General features: G+C 59.6%; 1 protein-coding gene across 3 annotated transcripts in view; it reads left to right on the forward strand.

Moving 5' to 3' along the window:
* The window catches only part of PACSIN1 (protein kinase C and casein kinase substrate in neurons 1), a 65,196-nt gene extending 54,947 nt beyond the window's left edge, over nucleotides 1-10,249 (forward strand). For all 3 annotated transcript variants that reach the window (XM_027524462.1, XM_027524464.1, XM_027524463.1), the window contains exons 2-10: nucleotides 1,642-1,765; nucleotides 2,691-2,847; nucleotides 3,986-4,221; nucleotides 4,619-4,774; nucleotides 4,870-5,045; nucleotides 5,383-5,503; nucleotides 5,607-5,734; nucleotides 6,844-7,031; nucleotides 7,545-10,249. In XM_027524462.1, the coding sequence (XP_027380263.1) occupies nucleotides 1,658-1,765; nucleotides 2,691-2,847; nucleotides 3,986-4,221; nucleotides 4,619-4,774; nucleotides 4,870-5,045; nucleotides 5,383-5,503; nucleotides 5,607-5,734; nucleotides 6,844-7,031; nucleotides 7,545-7,654 (1,380 nt within the window). In that variant the 5' untranslated portion in view covers nucleotides 1,642-1,657 and the 3' untranslated portion in view covers nucleotides 7,655-10,249. The remainder of the gene's footprint in view (nucleotides 1-1,641; nucleotides 1,766-2,690; nucleotides 2,848-3,985; nucleotides 4,222-4,618; nucleotides 4,775-4,869; nucleotides 5,046-5,382; nucleotides 5,504-5,606; nucleotides 5,735-6,843; nucleotides 7,032-7,544) is intronic.
* Nucleotides 10,250-12,793: the final 2,544 nt, after the last annotated feature.

Here is a 12,793-nt window from a genome sequence, read left to right on the forward strand (position 1 = left end):
AGAGGAGCCTGGTGGGCTGCCGTCCATAGGGTCACACAGAGTCGGACGCAACTGAAGCAACTTAGCATGCATGCATGCATTGGAGAAAGAAATTGCAACCCACTCCAGTATTCTTGCCTGGAGAATCCCAGGGACAGAAGAGCTTGGTGGGCTGCCGTCTATGGAGTCATACAGAGTTGGACACGACTGAAGCGACTTAGCAGCAGCAGCAGGTCATGGCTACAGTAAGTGTCTGTAAGACAGCTCACAGGATATGGCTCAGAGTGTTATATATAGCCCTTGAGGAGGAGCTATATGACTTTGACTTTGCTTAAAGACTAAATGATTATTAGTTAGTCTTGTTGGACTTGTTTAGTCTTGTAGACTTTTAGTTTTGTTTCTGCATTTTCTCGTTTCTCTGATTAAACTGATTTGTTGACTGAAGTTTTTCCATAGACAGAAGGCAGGCTGGGGACATGGGGGTCAAGGATCAGAGGGTCCTGCTCCATTTCAGGGTCAGGCCCATCCTGGACTCACTGCCCCTTTGAAGACCAGGCCCCTGGCTCTCTGTGTCCTGTCTCCTGACTACTGAGCCATGCTTGTTAGAGGTAGCAGTATGGGCTGGGTAGGGGTGGGAGTAGGGCAGCGCCTGGCCCGACCCGGGGGCAATACACGGCCTAGATTGGAGAGCCGTGATGCCTGCCGACAGATCCAGGGCACACAGAGCCACCCCAGTGTTTGCACAGATTGCAGTGGCCTGACCTGTGGGCCCAAAGCCACATGTCTAGGACTCTTAGGAGACATGTAAGTGGCTAATGGAGGCTTTGAGACTGGGCACCAGGGCAGCCAGAAGGGCATTTCCAAGAGCCCCGCAGCTCAGAGAACTGAGGAGGTGCTGAGCCTGGGCCCAAGGAGGGAGGTGGCCTGCTACCAGGCTTCGTGATGGGCTTGGGTCCAAGTGCTGGGTAGGGGTTCAGAGAGATTCTAGGAGCTGAGACCAGGGGTTCTGCATTGATTGGGGATGGCGAGGCAGGGCGGGGAGGGGGAGCTGAGGTGGGTCTGTTGAGCCCAGTGCAAGGATTCAGCTGTGCCAGGTGGGCAATGCCAAGGGGACAGACTGAGAAGCCTTCTGGGGTTCATTTGAGCCCCAGGGGGCCCTAACAGGGTGTCCAGTCCTGGGGAGGGGGTGCAGGACGTGCACAAAAATAGATGTGGTTTCTGGCTTTGAGGGGCTGTGTGTGTCTATGAAGCAAACCGCAGATTTATGTCAAGCAAATATGCAATTATGTGGCCCGAGGTTTTATCTGTAAGAGTCCAGGAGCACAAAACCCTTGGGGACAGCATGGTTCTGGTGAGGAGGTGGTCTTCTGAGAGGAGGTGCCCACACTGGAGCTGGAGGACGGACTTGGGGGAAGGGGAGAAGGAGAAGGATATGGCACGAGGGGCTCGTGGGGGACCAGCTGGGAGGTGGGAATGAGGGGTGCCACCTGGTGGATACTGGGGTTACCGTAGGGACGAGGAGCCAGTCTGTAGACAGGAAGCTCCCAGCCAACTCAAGGTTCATGCCTGTGGAGTCCCCGTAGCCCGCTGGGGCCCTGGGCCTGGTGTGGGGCACCTGGGATGCTTCCCTTGTCTCCAGGGGACTCTCTCCTGCCCTCCTAGCGCGTGAGCAGCCCGCATGCTGAACGCCACCACCCACCTGTCCACCGCACCACCCCGCACTATGTCTGGCTCTTACGACGAGGCCTCGCTAGCTCCAGAGGAGACCACTGACAGCTTCTGGGAGGTGAGTCTTAGGTGCTCCATGGGTCCCGGGTACCCGACAGCCTAGCTGCGTGGAGACCCAGGCTTCCAGCCACCCGCAACCTCAGCCCTTGACCCTCAAGCCCTTGGGGCCCCTCGGGAGCCCTCCATGTTCAGCAGACAGTGGTTGCCATGAAGTGGTCCCTACAGACCACCGCTGCCCCTGCAGAGACCCTGTAGAATTCAGTGTGGAGCAGGGCCCTCCTGACCCTGCCCTGGGGGCCCTGGATCAGACTCCTAGTAGTTCACAAGGACAACTGAGCGCTTTACAGCTTCCTGGGGTTTCACAGCTGCACCCCCGCCCCCACCCGCACACCCCCTGTGCCGTGGGCAGGGGGCGGGGCACTGCTGCCAACATGTTGTGAGCTCTGGGGACCCCACAGCCAAGAGGGGAGACGAGCCAGCATTACTGGAGCCTCCCAAAGTATTTGAGACCCAGAAAGACATTTTCCATTGGCTTCCAAAACCCAAAGCGTCACAAACTGCCAAAACCAAAGCGCCACAAACTGCCAAACCTAAATTAATAAGTGTTTAATGAGATGTCTACAAAACATAATATTATGTCAAGAAGCTGCAGCTCAACTCAACGCTTATATGACTCTATATAAATATAATAGATTTTGCGTGGCAAGAACAGAATGAATAATTCATCTGAGTCCAAGTCCAAATTATAAATATTCTTCCGCACTTGGTGACAGCGAGGAAATTCTATTTAAAGCGGGACGAAGGAGAGAGTCCAGACGGTGGGGAGTGAGGGCTCGGACCCCCAGGGCGTTAGAGCAGGGCGGCCCGGGAGGCCTGGCGGGCGCCCCCCACCTACCCCTGCGCAGGACGCGGCGCCACGGTTGGCGGCCGGGCCGGGGGCGCTGGGGGCCCCGCGGGAGTCGTGCTCGCTACTCCGCCACCAGGTGGGGAACTACAAGCGGACGGTGAAGCGCATTGATGACGGGCACCGGCTGTGCAACGACCTGATGAGCTGCGTGCAGGAGCGCGCCAAGATCGAGAAGGCCTACGCGCAGCAGCTCACCGACTGGGCCAAGCGCTGGCGCCAGCTCCTCGAGAAAGGTGCCGCCTCTCCCCTCCGTGCCCGGCCCGGGCGCACACCCAGGCGCTAACCGGCCCTCCACTGCCCAGTCCCGGGAGCACCCCGTCCCTGGATGCTCCTGCAACCTCTCATCACTGGGCCTTTGCCAGCGCCCGCCCCTCACACGCACTCTTCGCCTCCCAAACTACCCAGGCCTCCCTGTCGCTGATCAACTCCGCTTTCTGCAATTTTGGATTGAATTTAGAGGGGAAAAAAGACTTTTTTTGGTTGTGCCATGGGGCTTGCAGGATCTCAGTTCCTTGATCAGGGATTGAACCCCAGGTCCAGGGGGCAGTGAAAGCCTGGAATCCTAACCACGAGGTCACCAGGGAACTTATAAAACCTTTTATTTTGAAATAATTTAAGCTTAGAGAAAAATTTCTAGAATAGTACAGAGAATTACCTACCTTTCACCCAGACTCACCAGCTCATATTTTATCGGGTTTGTTTTCTCACGCCCTCTCTATTTATAGGCATGTCTTTTCTGAGCCATTTAAGTTGGAGACACACCCCTTCACCCTAAATCCTTCACCTTATTGCTGAAGAATAAGAACATTTGTTTATGTAATCGCTGAAGAAGAAGGACATTTGTTTATGTAATCATAGTTCAGCTATCAAATTCAGGGCGTTTAATGTGACCCATATGCAAATTTTACGATAGCTATTGTTTGCCCTGGTGCAGATCCTGAGGGTTGTCTGGTTCCAGTGGCTTCCTGTTACGTCGTCACCAGTTGGTTCTTCACTTTTACATTTACATCAACATTCCTGGAGCACCAGGAGCTGGCCTGTGAGAACTCATGGGGTCCAGGCTGTCCCCCATGGGGCTCACAAGCTAATGGAGGCGACAGGGAGCAGGCCCAGAGGCAGATGCTACATATAAGAAGAATTATGAGGGCTGCTGGCAGAGCTCTGTGAGGATAGAGTGTTCAGAGAAGGCTTCCTGGAGGCGGTGGCTATTCTTGGGCTGTTCTGGAGGATGGATAAAGCTATAGGGAGAGCAGAGGAGGGCGTTTCTGCTGCCATGGGAAGTATGGGGAAAGCCTCAGAGAAAGGAGGCGTGAAGGAGGCCTCTGGGCAGGGGGTGACAAGGACCTGGTGACCCCCCGGCCGTTTCCTCAGGCCCACAGTATGGCAGCTTGGAGCGGGCCTGGGGCGCCATAATGACGGAGGCCGACAAGGTGAGCGAGCTGCACCAGGAGATGAAGAACAGCCTGCTGAACGAGGACCTGGAGAAGGTCAAGAACTGGCAGAAGGACGCCTACCACAAGCAGATCATGGGCGGCTTCAAGGAGACCAAGGAGGCTGAGGACGGCTTCCGCAAGGCCCAGAAGCCCTGGGCCAAGAAGATGAAGGAGGTGCCTGGTGGGCGGGCGGCTGCCACGGAAGGGGCGAGGCCAGGCGGCAGGGCTCAGGGGGACAGACTGAGCCAAGAAAAGGCGTCTACAGACGCTGTAGGCAGTGCGCTGCCCCCTGGGATTGTGCCCACAGGGAGCAGCACTGCCTGCCAGGAGGAAGCATCCACAGAGAGGGCCGGCCCTGCAGGGCCTAACAGGAGGGTGTCTGTGGGGGCCGGCAGTACTCAGGTGGGTGGGCACTGCCCCCGAATGTCTGGAGCCGGGGCCTGCACCGCTTCTTCCTTTTGAGAATGTATGCTTGCAGCTCCCAGCGGAACGGACAGGAGGGACGGGTGGACAGTGATCTCGGCTCCTACATACGAGTAGGCGCCCTGCCCCCTCGCCTCCCTCCCCACAGCTAGAGGCAGCCAAGAAGGCCTACCATCTGGCTTGCAAAGAGGAGAAGCTGGCCGTGACCCGGGAGATGAACAGCAAGACGGAGCAGTCGGTCACACCCGAGCAGCAGAAGAAGCTGCAGGACAAAGTGGACAAGTGCAAGCAGGACGTGCAGAAGGTTCCGGCTGGGCTGGGGTCTGGGGCCCCTTGGAGTGGGTGGCAGCTGGGAGCTGCAGGCCTGGGTCTTACTCCCCTTTGCCCTGGTGCCCGTAGACGCAGGAGAAGTATGAGAAGGTGCTGGACGACGTGGGCAAGACCACGCCCCAGTACATGGAGGGCATGGAGCAGGTGTTTGAGCAGTGCCAGCAGTTTGAGGAAAAGCGGCTGGTCTTCCTCAAGGAGGTGCTGCTGGACATCAAACGTCATCTCAACCTGGCTGAGAGCAGCAGGTAGCTGGGGATGGCGGCGCAGGGGCGGGGTGGGGGAGGTGGGCAGCAGGGTTTCCTGGGCCCTCATTCCAGTAGCAGGAAGGGAGGGCAGGGCTGCAGGGGCCGGTGGTTGCCTGGGTGAGCGCTGAGGCAAGCCAGGCCCTCAGGAAAGGTGCTTGGATGGATGGGCAAGCGGCTAAAATGGGGATGGAGAAGGACATGCCTGGAGCTGCCCACTCAGAGATTGCACTTAGAAAGCCACCTGATTCCTGGCTTCCGGCACCCTGCTCCTCTGGACGGGCCCTCACTGAAGCTTGGGTGCATCTTGCCCTGAACCGCCCGTCCCCTCCACGCATAGCTACGTTCAAGTGTACCGGGAGCTGGAGCAGGCCATCCGGGGGGCCGATGCCCAGGACGACCTCAGATGGTTCCGCAGCACCAGTGGCCCTGGCATGCCCATGAACTGGCCCCAGTTTGAGGTGAGGATGTGTGGGGATGGGGTAGAGGGATCCCAAACTGCTGGAAGGAGCCTCTGGGGGCAGCCCCCCAGCCTAACTGCTCCCCTCCCCTGGTGCCCTCCAGGAGTGGAACCCAGACCTCCCTCACACCGCTGCCAAGAAGGAGAAACAGCCCAAGAAGGCAGAGGGGGCAGCGCTGACCAATGCTGCTGGCGTGGTGGAGTCCACATCTCAGGCTGGGGACCGTGGCAGGTGAGTGCCTCCTCTGGAGCCTCCTGGGGGCCTGGGGAGCCCCCACACTGGGGCCACTGAGTTTTACCTTAGAAGATAAGAAATGGTTTAAATCAGGACAACCTTGTGCTCCTCTCAGAGACAGAGGTAGCCAGTCTGTGAGAGCTCCTACAAAATGCGAGGCGCTGTGCTGTTTTCCGTAAATTATCTCGTTGAATATTCCCATTTTACAGATAGAGAAACCGATACCCAGAGAGGGTAAGTGACTTGCCCAAGGTCACACAGCTCGTTTCGTAAGCCTCAGAGCCAAGATACGTTGTCCAAGAGGTCTGGCCCCAGAATCCTCACTCACTTATATATATAGCTTCCCTGGTGGCTCAGTGGTGAGGAGTCCACCTGCCAGTGCAGGAGCCTCAGGTTCAATCTCTGGGTTGGGAAGATCCTAGTCCAGTATTCTTGCCTGGGAAATCCCCTGGACAGAGGAAGCTGACGGGCTATAGTACATGGTGTCACAAAAGAGCTGGGCATGACTTAGTGACTAAAAATGAGCTTGGCTCATCTCTTTTTTTTTCTTCCAGTTTTAATGCGATATGATTGACATACAGCACTAAGTTTAAGGTGTACAAAATAATGATGTGACTTACAGACATCATGACTTATAGACAGGAATGATTATCACCATAAATTGAGTAAAACATCCATCATCTCCTATAAATTCAAGGTTATTAAGGAATTAGGAAAGAGTTGTTTTCCTGGCGGTGAGAGCTCAGGATTTACTGTCTTAATGTTCATAGATAACACGCAGCAGTGTTGATTTATCGTGTTGCACATTAATTAACATGATGCTCCTCCTACTGGAATGCTCACTCTTAGTCACTGGGTTGTACTGCCCCTCTCAGATGGGGGGTCAGATGTTCTCTGGGGTCTCCTTCAGCACCCACTCACTCCAGGGCTGAGTGATGCTAATAGTCCTGCTTCCCGTGTGTTTAAAGAGCCGTCAGTGAGGGCTCCCTCTTACAAGGCCTGCTCCGGCTTCTGTGGGATTTGGGGTCAGCACCCTGGTTGGGAGGGGGCAGCCCTAGGGACCAGGTGAGGGGCCGCTCAGGCCAGGTCCTGTCCCTGCGCCTCAGTGTTAGCAGCTACGACAGGGGCCAGACTTACGCCACCGAGTGGTCGGACGATGAGAGCGGGAATCCGTTTGGGGGCAGTGAGGCCAACGGAGGCTCCAACCCCTTTGACGAGGACGCCAAGGGAGTGCGCGTGCGGGCGCTCTACGACTACGACGGCCAAGAGCAGGACGAGCTCAGCTTCAAGGCGGGTGAGGGGGCGGGCCCGGTGGGCGAGACCAGGGATGTGACCCGTGCCCCGGGGGGCAAGATCTGGGGGTGACCCGTGCCCTGAGGGCAAGACCTGGGGTGACCCATGCCCCAGGGGCAAGACCTGGGCTGGAGAGCCGGGGCGGACTCTAAGGATGGCAGCGGGGTGCCAGGGGTGGGATCTGGACCTGAGAATAGGGTGAGGGAGGGCCGGAAGGCCGACTGTGGGGGAGCCTGAAGGCAAGGGGGGGCCGGGGGAGGGATCGGAGCGGGGAAATGAAGCTGGAGGTGTGGCCTGGGCTTCCCAGGTGGAGCTGAGACCCAGATTAGCTGGTGGCTGGGCCGCACCTGCATGTCGAGGTGTGGGTGGAGCTGGTCCCCGGGGCGGGCACTAATGCGGGGAGGAGGGTGTTGGGGTGGGCCCAGCCTAATCAGAGGGCTTCCGGGGAAGGTTGGGGTGGAGGTCCCACTCAGGCTCAGGTCAGTCAGCTCCTCCGTGTCCTTTCCCTCCCTAGGAGACGAGCTCACCAAGCTGGGCGAGGAGGATGAGCAGGGTTGGTGCCGCGGGCGGCTGGACAGCGGGCAGCTGGGACTCTACCCCGCCAACTACGTGGAGGTCGTCTAGCGGCCCCGCCCCCCCCAGCCCAAGCTCCTCACCCGCCGCCCCCCTCCCTGCCGCCTCCCGCCCCCCCACCCCCTGCCATAGAGTTCCAGACATATTTTCCGATCAAGCTTTTATTTTTTTAAAAGTCAAAACAGAACAAAACAAAAAATATAAAGAGACGGAGCATTTGCAGGGCTGCCTGGAGGCCAGGGTGGTGGGACTTGGGGTGATGGCCCCAGGGCAGGTGAGGGTTTAGAACTTAGCCCGACAGCGACATCATCACATCTGCTCTTCAGATCCCACCAAAGAGTCTCCTGCACCCGAAGGGGTGTCTCCTGGACCCTTCCATCCTCGGTGCCCCCAGCCTTTCCTCCCCGCCACGCTCATCCCCACCCCTGGCTGCCAGCGCCTGCCCCTAGTCTCCAGGCCTGGTTTTCTTGCCCTCTGCCTCATGCCCCACCCTGCTCCCCTCCCACCACCTACTCTTAGAGGCCTCCTCTGAAGACCCCCGAGAAGGGGGCCACCCCTTTAGTCTTCCACTCTGCCTGGGGGAGTGCCCTTCTCCTAGCCTCGTCCCTGAGGACTGGTGGGGCTGGAGGAGGGATGGTCACCCCCTCTTCTCCGACAGAGGTTTCCGGGGTCCCTAGACTCCTCAAGACAAGCAGAGGCGTTAGCTGGAGTTGCAGACAGTGCCACTGGTGTAGGAGGAGGGGTGAACAGGGATGGGGTCGGGGAGGGGATAAGACCCCACTGGGGCTCTTTTTTCCAGCTGTCGGCAGGTTGGGCCCAGTCTCTTCCCCAGAGCCAGACACCGCCTCCCAGTCACTAGCAGAGGCCCCATCCCGCTCTCAGGCAGCAGGGAGGGGGCCCCAAAGCCCAGGGCAAAGCCAGCAACAGTAGCAGCCTCCTCCCGTTTCCTGGGGAGGAGGGCATCTTGCCCGCCCTCCCTCCCTCTCTCTCTCTCTCCCATCTCTCCAAGTCCACCGAAAACTGTAGATCCACCAGGCTAAACCGGCCTCGCCTCCCTCCTCCCTCCTCCACGCCCCTGCTCTGGTCTGCCCAAGGAGGCTCCGCAGAGGATCAGGCAGGGGAACGCCTGCGGCCGGCAGGGAGGGCCTGGGTCTGCAGGTGCCCTGGCCTCCGGAGCAGCACCGTCACCGGGTCTTTCTTCTTGTCCCCCACCCCCGCCAACTCCAGCCCTGGCCCCTCGCAGCCCCTCCCGCTGGTGGCCCCCATCTCTGCACGCCTGGGTCTCAGGGAAAGGACTCCCGTGGGCGGGAGGGGGCCAAGGGCCTCCCGAGAGCAGCAGTGTCTGCTGAGGCAGGTGGACGGAGGCCGTGCCGGCCTAGCAGGTGTTCGCACCAGGGCGCAGCCAGCCTGGCCCATAGAGTGGGGAGCCGCCCGGGCAGACCAGGACCCCCAGGCCGGGGAAGGACGGGAAGCGGCATCTCTGAGGCCCTGGGACTTCCTGCAGCAGCAGGGGAGGCCGCTGCTCAGGGCGCCGAGCCTTGGGGCTGCGGACACCCCACGCACTCTGCCCTGGTGGCGCTTGGTCTCCAGGTAACGACAGCACGACCCCCGGCCCCTCTGCCACCCTCGGTCTTCTTTTGCTCCCTGCTGCGTTTGCCCAGAGCCCACTCAGGAGGTCCCAGACCCCAGCCTCCAGGCCCTGTGCCTAGTCCTGTGGGCCCAGAGGACCCTGGCAGAGGCGCTGGGGCAGGCCTCCCTCGGGGCCAGGGGACTTTGGGGCTGTGAGGACCCCCCCACTTCAGCACCCCTGTTCTTGTCCCTGTCTGCTCTCTGCGCCTCTGCTGCAGCCTGAGCTGTGACCCAGGCCCCTGAGAGCCTGAAGCAAGATTTCAGAAGCCCTCAGGCCTCCAAACTCCCCAGTTGAAGCCTCTTCAGCTTCTCCCCCAGGCAGGAATTGGGGTAGGGGGCCTCTGTCCTCGCAAAGCAGGAGGCCCGCCCATTTGCACCCTGGGGCCTGGGCTCCCCTATCCTGGCCCGCGGCCTCCGGGCACCCAGGTGGGGCTGTGGCCCTGGCTGGACCCCAGGCCCATCCCCCTCCACACTCCAGCTGCCGGCTCCAGGGCGGGGACTCGAAACCCCTTTCCTTCTGAGCAACCACCTCCACGGGCCCACTGGGGACCCCTTTCTCTCATCCCCAGGCTCCTCAGGACCCCAGGGAAGGAGGGTCTCCCACCCGAAATCCCCCTGAGCCCCACCTGTCAGTGCTGGCATCGGGCACTCAACACCGAGCGTGGGCGCCCACACCCACCGCCTCTTGTAGCCGCCCCCCCCACCAACCCCCTTGATGCTGCGTGGACCGCCCCGCGGGGCTCGGGGCTCAGCGGCGAGTACTGTGTTCTGTCCCCAGTGAAGCCCCATTTCTGTGGTCCGGCTCTGCAAGGAGCCAGGGCTGCCCCGCCGCCCGCCACCCCAGGCTTCCTGACTCCGTTAGTCCAACACTTGTGAAACTCCGAGAAGTGCTGTGGTCTCAGCAACGCACCTGTTTTGTACACGATTGTGTAATTTAAAGGTGTATAAATACAGATATATATATATATAAGTTGTGATTGTACAACTGTGGATAAAGTCCAGAACTGTGTCAACCTGGCTGGACATGTGTCCTTTTGAGTCTTGCGTGTCTCAGGCTCTTGTGAGTTCTCTACAGCTGGAGTCCATTGGGGAGGTGGTGCCCCAGGGTACTATCCTGGGGGAGCACCAAGGGTGGGGGGCCCCAGGGCCTGTCTATGCAGGGAAGCTCACCCTAGATGCTCTCTGAGGCGCCAAGACTGTGGCCTTTAGGGTCCTGGGCACCTGGTGATGAGCACTGGCCAGGAGAGCTGGGGCATCTGGGGTCCCAAACTTATGGTTCAAGGGTGAATTTGACTCCCAAGTAGGTTCAATTTTTGAAGCGAAATTCTAAAAGTGACTACGGAGGTCTGTGGCTCATGGCTGTCCACAGTCCCAGGCTCCCTGTGCTGTAATATCAGTCACGCTGCACTTTTGCCTGACCTCGGACTGCGTTTCTGTGTGGGACCCCTCCAGGGGCCAGACTGGGGCTCTGAGCCCCTGGCTCCATCCCAGCCTCAGCTCCAGGCCCAGTTCCTGCTCCAGCCTCCCCCACTCCAGCCAGACCCCCTCCGGGGCAGGCAGGAGTCCCAGGTCTAGTCCCAGTCCGGCCGTCGGTTCACGGTGTCCCAGTCACCAGCCTGGGCCTTACCCCCGTTGGTTAGATGTCTCTCTGAGGCCCTTCTGGCCCCGACAGCCTGGCAGGGTCCCGACACAAAACCATCGTTCAAGGCAAATACACTAGAGTCCCGTCACCCCCCACCCTCACTGCTTTGCCCCAGCCTCAGGGCATGCTCATTTGACCTGGGGACACTGTCTGCTTCTCTCCCATATTCTTCATCCCCAGATCCACCTCCAGGGACACGCCCCTGGTCTGAGTCGAACAGAGAACTCTTCAGATAAAGGCACGAGTTGACCTCGAAGTATCTGGACAGGCTGTTCCGTACAGAGCCCTGGAGGCGGGCTGCCCTGAAGGTCAGGGAGGAGGTCCTAGGCTAGATGGGGCTCTGACGGGCAGTGTGCATGCAGGAGGAAGAGGCTTCTGGAGTTTGCTGCCAGCACACGGGGTGTCACCGGATGGGTGTGTGCCCGCCAGGGACCTGTGTGCCTCTGTGCCTCGTGGCAGATCCACCCAGCAGGGAGTGGCCCCCTGCCCCCCCGCGGCGCGGGTGCCATTCTAGAGCAGCTCCAGCTCCCCACTCCTCGCCCTGATCCCCTTCCCCCCTTCCCTCCAGCCCCAGCCTGCGATCGGAGGCGCTCCAGTGCCTGCTAGGGACCTGAGAGCAGGTGGCTCGAGGGACTCCGGTGGGGGTGGGGGGCGGGGGAAGGCTGGAGACAAAACCAGTTCAGCAAAGCTGAGCTGGGTTCTGGCTGGGGTCCCAGCCCGCCCCCTCCCCAGGGGTGGGCAGACAGCAGGGGCCCAGCGAGGCACCGGCCTGGGGCAGGCCCCCTACCCCGCCTCCTCAGGTGCAGTCCCAGCTGACATGCCAAGGTGCTGTTTGCTCACTGCCAGGAGTAAACGTTCTTCTGGAGACAATAAAATTGCTGAGGGCACAAGGTGCAGCACAGGCAGCGTTTAACCCTCAGTGGTAGAGGCGCCGCTGGCTGGCTCCCCATCCCGACTCCCGGGAAGCTGAGCCTTACAGAGGCGAGGGCAGGAGCGGGAGGCAAGGAGGGGTGGAGAGAGCCCTGTCCTTGTGGGCTCGGTCCGGGTTCTGCCGCTGATCAGCCGTGTGACTGGGAGCGAGCGCTTAACTGCTCTGAGCCTCAGTTCCTCAGCTGCAAAGTTGCGGGTGGGGGTAACCTCACAGTTTCTGTTGAGCGTCCCTTGGATTGCAAGGAGATCCAACCAGTCCATCCTAAAGGAAATCAGCCCTGAACATTCACTGAAAGGACTGATGCTGAAGTCGAAGCTCCACTACTTTGGCCACTTGATGTGAAAAGCTGACTCATTGGAAAAGACCCTGATGCTGGGAAAGATTGAAGGCAGGAGGAGAAGGGGATGACAGAGGATGAGATGGCTAGATGGCATCACCAACTCAATGGACATGAGTTTGAACCAATTCTGGGAGATGGTGGAGGTCAGAGAAGCCTGGCGTGCTGCATTCCATGGGGTGGCAAAGAGTCAGACACAACTGAGCAGCTGAATGACAACAAATGGCAAAAAAGCCGTCGAAGCACCTGGTCAGCCCTCAGGACACCTGAGCTGGATGAATAAACGTGAGGCGGGGTGTGAGGAAGCTGAGTGCCTTTGCCCAGGAGAAAGGGTCCCATCTCCCCCCCAGCTCACAAACAAACACTCAGACCCGCCCCCTCCCATCATGGGCTCTGGCCTCTGACACCCCACTCACAGGGCTCACAGCTTCAGTACCACTGAGGCCTCGAGAGAGGAACTGCCCACAAGCCAGTCTCTCTTCCCCTGTTCACTGCAGGGCCGGCGTCCCAAGAGGAGGGCTGAAGGCCCCGCTCTCCCACAGCACGGCTGCCCATCCCAGAGCCCCCAGGTTGGCCCAGCAGCAGCCAGGCTGTGGGTCCCCTCGCAGGAAGGGCAGCCCTCAGCCCCTCCGGGGGGAAGTCCTGACCCCC

The sequence above is a fragment of the Bos indicus x Bos taurus genome, chromosome 23 (assembly GCF_003369695.1).
Source record: "Bos indicus x Bos taurus breed Angus x Brahman F1 hybrid chromosome 23, Bos_hybrid_MaternalHap_v2.0, whole genome shotgun sequence".
Lineage (NCBI taxonomy): Eukaryota > Metazoa > Chordata > Mammalia > Artiodactyla > Bovidae > Bos > Bos indicus x Bos taurus.